The sequence below is a fragment of the Labrus mixtus genome, chromosome 20 (assembly GCF_963584025.1).
Source record: "Labrus mixtus chromosome 20, fLabMix1.1, whole genome shotgun sequence".
NCBI lineage: Eukaryota > Metazoa > Chordata > Actinopteri > Labriformes > Labridae > Labrus > Labrus mixtus.
This window is the reverse complement of record NC_083631.1, coordinates 19,024,963-19,035,829: the sequence shown is the minus strand read 5'-3', so window position 1 is coordinate 19,035,829 and position 10,867 is coordinate 19,024,963. Positions and strand designations below refer to the sequence as shown.

At 40.2% G+C, this 10,867-nt stretch overlaps 1 protein-coding gene across 1 annotated transcript in view; it reads right to left on the bottom strand.

The window, feature by feature from the left end:
• Positions 1 to 10,867, bottom strand: part of LOC132954137 (protein kinase C beta type-like) — an 82,584-nt gene that overhangs the window by 32,933 nt on the left and 38,784 nt on the right. Inside the window, exons 4-6 of the mRNA XM_061026611.1 lie at positions 9,941 to 10,052; positions 9,270 to 9,398; positions 155 to 311 (exon numbers count right to left, since the gene is read on the bottom strand). Of these exons, the coding sequence (XP_060882594.1) occupies positions 155 to 311; positions 9,270 to 9,398; positions 9,941 to 10,052 (398 nt within the window). The remainder of the gene's footprint in view (positions 1 to 154; positions 312 to 9,269; positions 9,399 to 9,940; positions 10,053 to 10,867) is intronic.

Here is a 10,867-nt window from a genome sequence, read left to right as displayed (position 1 = left end):
AAAAACGCTGCACCGAGTTAGTGAGAGAGATGAAAGAGAAGAAACTGTTATAAACTTGGAAAGCTGGAGCCAGAGGAAGAGAGAGGTGAAGGCAGAGACAGACGGAGAGATACACGAACTGATTGACAACTGACACAGTGACATAAAGCCTTACAATTTAAAGGTCTCGTTCCAGGTGGGGTTTAGGTTGCACTTGATGGTCTTGGTCTTCTGTTTACTCTCACTGCGGGGGTCTGGGATCAGTTTAAGCTTCACGTAGGGGTCTGACAGACCGTTGGGGTCCATAGGAACCAGATTTTTGCCCTCTTTGACTGGGGAGGAAAGCAGGAAAGAAAATAGGTGAGAAAGAGAAAATAAATACAAAATGTAAAAAAAAAAAAAAGTGAGGAAATGGTCAGTGTGGAATCAGGATGTCAGGACATTTTGTGAACAGAAGTTAAAAAACAAGTTGTGTGTGAGTGCAGAGCTTAAGTTCAAGCCTGAAATTATCTATATTCTATGAACCATTTAGATTTTTTTTTAACCCAATTCATTCATGACAGTCAATGTCTATGTCCAATCTCCAAAACTGTCCATGTTTACAAAAAACAAAAAGCACAATTCCATGAATGTACAATATTATCATAATTATATTTACCCAAAATAATTCAGATTTTATTGAATTTGAAGCTAAATAAAAATTGTATATGCATACCGGTTAAATAGCACAAAAGGCCTGCTTCATAGTGATGAAAATATATACAAAGAAACACATTTGGAAAAATACAAAAGCGTGTTTAACAAGGAAAACCTTACTGGGATTGAGAATCTCATGAACAAGAGTGTACTGGTCAAGACGGGCAGCAGAACATTTAACAAGTTACCGACATAAAACACAGAGCTACTAAAATCACAGATCAACATATCCTGAGTCACAGAGCAGAAAAGTCAGAGCATCTACAACCTGACGCTTCTTCCTCCAATCTACTTCTAAAAAGATTTAAAGAGACCAGCTTCCCCAGACACACATCATCCTGCAGGAGATTCCAGGCCGCAGGAGCAGCGTACCTGAATCTCCTTTTCCCCCCATTTCAAAATGCCCTTCAGGGACAGATAGCAAGAATAGGTTTTGTGACTTGGTTACAGAGTGAAGAGTGTGGCTTCAAGCACTTTTCACATGAATAAAATTACACAAGTATGAGGCAAGCAGGTTAAGTAACACCTTACAGATAAGGAAATGCCAGTGATTTAGTCTAGGAGTAGGCAATGCAGGCCAGCCGACTTGTTCATACAGAGTACAATGATGAGTCAGGCAGGGCCCTGACATTTCTTATGAACCTTAATGCACCATGGGCTGTGGTGTGAATGTGACTTTCGGGGTTCCTGGAGCCAGCCTCAAGTGGACACTCGACGTACTGCAGGATTTGGCACTTCATTATGACCATGTAGTCAGACGAAGGTTGCCAGTTTAGACACTAATCCTTCTTCTGTGGCAACCTGTTACTGGGCTGTAATTGCATTCCAGTGGTAAAAAAAATCCTTTGTGTGTGTGTGTGTGTCCATGTGAGTGTGAGCAATTATTGTTACTGGTCAAGTTGTGAGGTCATCCAATTACCAGAGGCAGGGCTGGTGCTCCTGTGTCCCATAGTGCACTCACCATGGAAACACTTGTGAACAAACACAAGACACCAACACACACAATTCCGTTCCCCAACCCCCATATAAGGTTCTTCCTTGGCCGATGATACACACTTTCACCAAGTCCAGAAAAAAATTGAGGGAGCAGTTTTTTTCCCTTAATCCCGCCAAAATGAAGACGGCAATTTATGTTTCCAATCCTCAATTGAAAAAGAGAAACCCTGCACTTTTCCCGAGCAGGAGTTTTCATTCACAGAAGTTCAAGTCAGTGCCTCTAGACTCCACCGAGCAGCTCAGGCTCCGTCCCGCTAGAGAGATGCCATTCTTTATTTATTAGCTTTTAGGAACACTAAAAATTTGATCTGACCCTGTCCACTGTACAAAGATCCGTCTGAAATCACATCTCGTGGATTCTGGGTTTACTAGGTCAGTAAGTTAACAACGTGGTTGCACTTGTGGTTTACTTTCCGTTGAGAGAAAAAAAGAAGGCATCAGTTTGCACTTTGGTTTTCAGGGTTCAGGGTTCACATTCATATTTCCCTATGAAGAAAATAAATAATATCATGATGATGCATGTTCACTGGACCATTTTTCTTTCCTTTTTTTGGAGAACACAATAGTGTACATGCCAATGTGTTTTTAAAGAATCTTAAAAGGGCTTGCTCGTTGGTGGATTAATATGGAGTTTCTTTAAATCATGTGACATAGTGTTAGGTCCAGACCTGCTCTGTTGTAATGATTAGGCGCTAAATCAATACAAACGACTGAGTCATAAATGGGATATTTTTGAATAGATTTCAGAAAAGATAAGTGAGATCAGAAATCTACTCGTCACTCGGGATCATCTTCAAATCACGAGCAAAATTAAGGTTTTTCATGTTGGATGATGGAAAGTTGAAATGCACTTTACTGCAGTTAAATCTTTATGTAGGCTATAAACTCTGTGATCAGGAGAACAATAAGTACATAAAGAATATGATAGATTTCTCAATTAGATAAGGCTGCAAGTGGTATAATCACAGCCAACAAAGAGAAGCTGCTTTGATTAGAGCGAAAAACAACAAATTTCAGGTTGTGATCAGCCGTAAGACGGGAATAGAGGCATGTGTGCAATGATTAGAAGACATGATGAAAAGTACAAATGTCACATTTACATGAAGTGTTCAAGCTGGTCCTTCTTGTAATCAAATGCGACTGAGTTCTCCAAACAGTCAGACTTTTTCCGTTTCTTTTTTAGACCGGATATGAAAAACACCTATTGCATACTTTTACAATAAAAGCCAAAAATGTTTTTACAATTAACAATTGAGATGCAAAGCTCCCCGAGCTGCAGGGAACATACTGCATCCTTTCAAACCATGACTGAAAGGCGAGCTTCCCAGCGAGCTCGCAGCATGACAACACCTTTAAGAAGTCAGAGAAATGAGGTTTTCATGCTGCTAAAGCGCTATGCTACGCTAAGCTCCGGGAGGTTAACCACAGCACAGACCAGCATTAAACCCTCAGCGGAGCAGGTCAATAAATATTAGATGATGCCTGTTAAAGTGACCATCAAATGCTGTTTGAGGGGAGCTATAAAGAAGGTAGCATGCCAAATAGTCTCCGAGGACACTTACAGTAAAGACACCAGGGTGTGTGTGTGTATGTGTATGTGTATGTGTGTGTGTGTATGTGTGTGTGTGTGTGTGTGTGTGTGTGTGTGTGTAAATAAGAGAATTGGTCTGCTTGTGCAGGTGTGTTTTCTGCATGTGACTGTGTGCACGTGTGAGGATCTTGCTAGCATATACTGTGTGCTAATTGCAAAGAGCATGTGTATGTGTGTGTGTGTGTGTTAGTGAAGGAGAGAGAGAGAGAGAGAGAGAGAGAGAGAGAGAGAGAGAGAGAGAGAGAGAGAGAGAGAGAGAGCGAGAGAGAGAGATAACGCATGTATTCAAGTCTCCAGGGTGGGCGGCTGGAGATAAGAGTGCAGTAACAGCAGAATACTGTATGTGCAGAGCAGCGTGGGCGTAGGCAGAGCACTTTTTCCACATGTGAGACATTTCATCTGAGTTTGGATCCTCATGATGTGTTTAACTAGCATGCATCTGTGCTGCAAAGTAAGTTTTTCCAAGAGAATCTAAATTCATTGAAGCGGCATTAACATTCATGCTCAGCACAATTCAATGTTCAGTTTGTCCATATGTGTGAGACAGCGTGCCTCCCAACATTAATGTTGTGCAGCTAACAATTCATGAAAAAAAACAAATGTTTTAGGCAAACAAACTGAACAGAATCAAACGATCTGCACGTTTCTCAACTCAGTGGAGAAGAGCCGTACGCAATCCAGTGCAGAGCTGTGTTTTGCGCTCTCATCCTGACGGAGGTTAATTCTTCCACATAAAGATGGTGATGAGCTGGGAGAGGAAGGGACACGTATAACCAGATGAGTACAACAGTGCAGCAAAGCTTCCTCCCTGGAATAAGCAAGCAAGGGCGTCTCGTCTTGATAAAAAAAAAAAAAATCATCTCATGTTTGTGCTTGGGTTAATCCTGAGAAAGCTCTGGGCTGATTTAACCCCTTATTATTATAATAATTGTAAATGTCATAACACCATTAACAGACTTAGTTAACAGATCATTTAAGTTCATGTCATCCAGAAGTGGAAGTGTGGTCCTTATTACTAGAAAGTTTGAGCATGACATCCCTTAGAATGGCTGCAGCAGAGTCCTGACCGAATTTCAACAGACGGCAATATTGTCACGCTAACTGCATGTGGCTGTTAGCTGCAATCTTTTTGCATGTTTTGAAATGAATTCAGTCTGTATAGCAAGAACACAAATTTGCCCCCGAATGACTGCATAACGGCTTATTTAAATAAGCACTAATAGCACGGCGGCACAGACGTGCTGTTTGCTCTGCAGCGCATTTGCGGATCATTTGAACATGTGCATGTTTTTTTTATAAATTAGACTTTGTCTCGTTGACTCATTTGCACAAGGTTAGCACTCGTGTGAACGACCTGTAAGACTCATCCCAGAAGGAACGCTTACAGCTGAGGATCTTCCCCCGCGTTATACTCAGGTTTTACTGTTTGTTTAAGTTCAGGGTTCTGCGGTAGGACTAATCTCGCCATAAGGCATCTCTCTGTCATGCGCATTCATTTTCCTCCATTTTTTGTGAAACCTGGCACCTTAAAGTCCAAACTCCACCTATGCCTCAACCCTAACTTAAACAGTGTAGTGCTAGGCAACGAGTGTAGTCGTGTTCAAAGCTAGCAAGAAGTTTGCCACCATAGTTTATCCATATTATGTATTTGGTTAACCCAACAAGTAGAGGGGTGCTTGGTATCAGCTACTGATCAAGTCTAGATATTGGAATCTGGATTTGGATAGAATAAAGATTCAGGAACATCTCTTAAAGGAAGGGGACTCCTTGCAAGGCCCACATCCCGTGTCACAATGTGTTTGCCTTGCTGGAGGGGTCCTTGGACCAGATGCTGATCCTCTGTCTCCAAGGGCCCCTTATCTGCCTTTCGACCCCGAGTTCTGAACTCCCAGTGACGTAGGAGGGAGGTGACTTAATAATGATCAATAATATGTAACTTTACAGCCATGTCAGTTGCTTTGATTCCATCCATCAACTTGTCCACAGCACGGATACATTTCTCAGTGTAGCAGCTATTTCCAGCAGCCTGCTATGTTAAGCTGTGGAATAATTCCATGTGGTTCTACAGTTCAATCTCTGTGGTGTGTTTTTTTTTTTTCATGCACATCACTGCAATGGAGAGGAAGCTGCTGGTGGCTCCACACTGACCCCCGTAGGCTGAAATACATACTGCACCCCTAATGCTCTATCAGTGGAAGGAAACTGAAATGTAAAATTGAATGTTTTTTGTCTGCTCAAGCACACTCCTTCAAATTCCAATTTGCATGTATTGAAAATAAAATCTTTGCTTCTTGGATAATAATGAAACGTTGACTCGTAAAAGCAGAACACAATCCATCGTTTTTCTTCTAATGTTTTTTTTTTTTTAAGACACTTTAATTTTATTCGATTAACAAGCACTTGTGAGGTTGGAACTTTCCTGCTGTCTTGGCAGTTTCTGTGTGATCGGTCTGCTCTCTTATCATTTCCTCAAGTACATCCCACTTAATTATCAGTCCACAAGCGTGGGAACCAGGAGGGGCAAGCAAAGGAGTGAGAAAGAGAAAGAGGGATGAAATCCAGACCATAAAGGGAAATACATGCATAATGCATAATTCTGCACATCCAAGGTCCGTCTATTAATGTATCGTTTTTTTTATTTAAAGATTTATTTTTGCCTTTATTTGGACAGTCAAGTGGATAGATTGGGAAGTCAGGGAGGGGGAATGTAGAAAATGAAATGCGGGAATGGAGCCGCAGATCGGACTTGAACCCTGGCCGCCCACTTGGAGGCGCGTCCTAACCGCTAGGACATCTGTGCCCCCCAAGCTCTCATATTATTTTATGTTAAACAGTAAAGATTCTGTTTTAAATGGTGTGAAATCCATGAGAAATCTTTTACGTCTTTCAACAGGAGAGCTGAAAATCCTGTTGCATCTGTAAACAGGAAGAGATTATTTTAAAATAAGATACTGAAAGTAAAGTTTCTATATGACATTTAGCTAGACGTTGCATTTCCCCTCTTAAGTGACAAAGAAAAAACTAAAACAATAAAGAATTGTAAAATATTCTCTCCAGATCTGCCCTCTTATGCTAATTAAGAACTCCAACTACACGTTTCAAAACATGAGGGGTGCTGGTTTAGCTCAGGTCGTAGAGCAGGCGCCCCATGTACGGAAGCAACACTCCTGGTTACGTACGGTCGCAGGTTTGACTCCTCACATTTCCTGTATATTGTCATCCTTCCTGTCCAAATAAAACTTTAAGAAAAAGATTAAAAATGTAACATTTTGTAAAGCCTTTAAGTCTTCAATTGTTTTCTGTGAATCAAATACCTGGTTGACATATCAAAGTGTTATCACCCATCGGATTTGGAATGTACCTGTGTATGGATGTTTTGAAGTTACATTACCTATGTGAGATAATTTAGCATCTGAGCACTGATTATTGTATGTTCCATCCAGGAAAGGAATCGTTTTTAGCATAAAGTGAATCATACAAGAAGAAAATCTGATGAAGCATAGTGTTAGTGGCTCCATCTCACACAAAGCAAAGTAATGTAAACCTGTGCTGCCATCTGCTGGTGAGATGATGTATTGTACATACTCTGTTCTCCAGTATTTCTATAGAACAGTTAAATCAAACAGGAGGCAGGTCAGGAAACCATTTCCCGACCGTTTCCGACTCTATCCACTGTCCTGTCTCTACAAAAAAAGGCACGAAAAGCCCAAAAATGAATCTTAAAAAAAAAAGGAGAGAGGAGAGCCTACATTTATTCTCTCCCTTGAGACTTCTGGATTTGTAGATTTTTTTCAATTCCGCTAAATGCCCTGATGTTTTTTTTTTTATAACCAAATTTAATCTGACAAAATCAAATGGTCTGACAGCCCAAAAATTGTGAGGAAATGTGCTAGAAAATGTGATTAGTGTCAGAAGTATTTGATGCAAAAGTTCAAAAAGACTATCTTATTTATTATAGAAGCAGTTGTGGAGAAGACGTAATGAAGATTGCTTGGCTGACAAACCTGACAGGTTAAGCACTTCTAAGCTTTGGTGTGTTTTTCTAATATAAAATGTGTGTTTAATTATGTGTTTTCTGACAGACTATTAGTTGAACATTTCATATCAAGATGACAGCTAAAATGATTGTGTTTCAAAGATAACTAAAAAAGCCATGTGTTTTAAAGACGTAGTGTATCAGTAACTAGGACAAACCACATGCTGTGATTCTGCTTTGTTACAAACCTGCCCAGCAGTAAAACAGCAAATAAGGCCACTCATACAGAGATATGTGGTGTCAGTGACAGAGACACTAACGGCTGTTTGTTTTACTCACTGATGCCTCCTCTCAGTCATCTCCCTAACAGCAAAAACACATGTTTCAGTGGGTGACTGTGTGTGACACACTATGTAAATGTGTAACTGGATCAGACTCTTCGTTTTGTTTTTATTCCAAGCTGGACGCAGCTCATTCAGTCCTAGGAAACCGTGGAGATGATCACATCTGCTACATATTTATTTCATTTCTAACAGCAGGTATTTGACACAAGGGCCAGACGCATTCATCAAGTTTGTGTCTAACTAATTTAAAGGGATAGTTCAGGTTTTATGGGGAAGCCAGTCAGAGTATTGACAAAGCTGGGCTGGACAATACTGTGAATTACGGCTGCATGATTCTTTCTTAAATGTGATTCAAAATTTTCTCCTTGAGAATTGAGATCCCGATTCTCTCACAAAGTTCTTCATAGAATAAAAAGCATTGCACTGATATAAAAGCACATGCCGTCTAGGAAATTATAGTGTTCTTCTCGATTGTTTCTGCTTTCTTTACTTAAGTTTTACGGTTTTTTTTTCTTGAAATACTGAGGCTCCAACTCAACTATGTAAAGTGTATGCCTCATTCCTGATTGTCTACACAAATAAGTGAACATGTAAATGCATCTTGTTCTGAACGCGTAGGCAAATACAAGTAAGTGAGCATTTAGACACGAGATCACAGGTTTGCATGAATCGAAAATGGTGAATCATGCAGCCATACAGTGGACGTGGGGAATGGATTTAAATTGATTTATTTAATAGGGACGATGCAATTTAGCGTAGTTTCAGTTTCAGAGCAGAAAATTAAACTTATGGGCTGCACACATAGCTAGAGAGAGTAACATAAAACCACATAACACTTTATGTCTCTAGCTCACTGGGACAGGCACTAAAAGTTTCTCCAAAGTGGACTGTCTTTACTAAGGACATGTCATACCTGTGAATCATTTGCCAAAGAGAAATGAGAGAAAATTGAAAATGAGAAACACACTTGAGCCACGTAAAAAGTCCTTTACAAAAAAAATATTTGAACAATTTTAAGCTCCTTGAGGTCAGCAGCCCGACTATTTCTAATTGTACAACAGCCCTGTATCACTGTGTGACGTCAGCTGTTTGTGTCAGCAGTATTTCAAAAAGACAACACATTTAAGAGAGGGTAATACAAACATAGTCCTGAAGGGTTCTTCAACTTAACGGTTTGTTTTTTTTTCAGTGGATGACCTTTTTAAGTGTCTAAAGTACACGTTTCTCATAAACCTGTCCGCAGCAGTAAATGGCTACGCTTCTGTTTAGGTACTCAGGCTGGTTTCTCTGAACAGGGCCCTTCTGACTGTTATCTACTGAACAACCACTATTGATGAGTACACTACACAACCATGCATAAAAAAATCCTTTAATTATCTTCTAGGCATTCTAGCATACCAAGTATTTGTGGTCAACAATTTAGCCTGTAGGATTTAAATTCTATTGATTTATTTTCCTACACAACAGACATACTTGTATCCACAATATATATTTGATACTATGAGATGTAAAAATCCTGGATATGGACATTCTGATCTGATTTGATTGTTTTATCCTCCACCTCTGCAGCTTTACCAGTAGAGGGCGACACATCACTGGTTTCCTGATGATGGATATTAATAGCTGAGGGCTGTATGAGTGTGTATACATGTACAGCATTGTGAGAGTGTGAGTGCGCTCTACTTACTGGTAACAGTCAGTACGTTAGTCTTGACCTCAGCAGTGATTTGGAGGCGGCCTCTCCTCTCAGTGTGGTCTGTCCCACACAGGCTCGGCACATTGGCCACGCAGCGCTTATGGATATTCATCATACAGTCTGGAAAACCGGACACACACACACACACACACACACACACACACACACACACACACACACACACACACACACACACACACACACACACACACACACACACACACACACACACACACACACACACACACACACACACACACACACACACACACACACACACAAATAGTTTTTCTTAACATGAGGTGCCAGCAAACATGGAGCTATTTCTGGAGAAAAAGGATAGATACCTAATTTTTTTTAAGCAAGGTTCATAAACAACATTTTAAAAGAAAATAAAAAACCTTTGTTGGCATGTACTACTAATCTTTTTTATTATGATGATAAATATTGTTGTTGATTTGTGCTGAAAATGTTCATCTATGGGTTAAGTATCAATACTGATAATTGAAAAGCCATAGGTCCTGTTAATGTGTCCAAAACCAAAATGTTCTGTTCTTCATACTCAGTGAGGCCATCGGCTAAATGACACAGTATCTTTGTACTCATCACAATTTAATCCATCCAAAATTCAACTGTGATTGTGTGGGTTGCAAAATACTTACGGTCACATCTCATGCCCTGGTGTAAGAGGCCGTACAGCAGAGAGCCACAGTGGTCGCAGAAGGTCGGGCTGGAGTAGGTGTGGATCTTAAACTTATGCTTTGCCCTTGGGTCCTGGATGGAAAGAAAGAACGTATGAACTCAATACATTCAGTCATATCTCCTGTTTCCTCGATACTTCTGAGTAATTATTCAGGTTAAATGCAACACTTTTTCTCAAACATCTGTACTCAACTTAAAGAAAGCAGAATGTAAGTCCATTGCATAAAGTGCATTGTTGTTTTTGTTTTTATTTAGATCCCCGTTAGCTTTAGAACAGCAGCAGCTACTCTTCCTGGGGTCAACATGATTCATCATCCTGTTCATAAAAAAAATGTACAAAAGATAACTATTTGTTTAGTTGACCCTCTCTCGCCCTTAGGCATTAATTATACCCATCTTTCATCCCCTCTGATAAAGCCTTGAGCAGGGACTGAGATGCAGCAGTGTAGGTAGGCAAGAGTTCAAATCAATCTACCACACACACACACACACACACACACACACACACTCCCACACAACTCTGTGTGATGAAGCCTAGTCGATTGATCCTTAAGTTCAAGGTCATGAGTGAAGGCCTCTTCTCCTGCTTAATGTAAATATATTCCCCATTACACTAAACACTAAATGTATCCCTTTTTTTTTTTGTTTTAATTATATGTAATTTGGATTGAAAAAGGGAACAACTGTCTTCAATTCCTCTTTCTGGAACACCTGTCAGAAAGTCATAACAAGGGCAGAACCAAAGGCTATTTCTGTCTCAAGTGTTACGACTGTGTTTGTGTGACACCTGCAGCTATGGCTCAGTGGGCACACACACCTGCACGCCAGCACTGTGGTTTCAATGGTTGACACACAAAAAATGCACACTAACTCTGCACATGTAACTG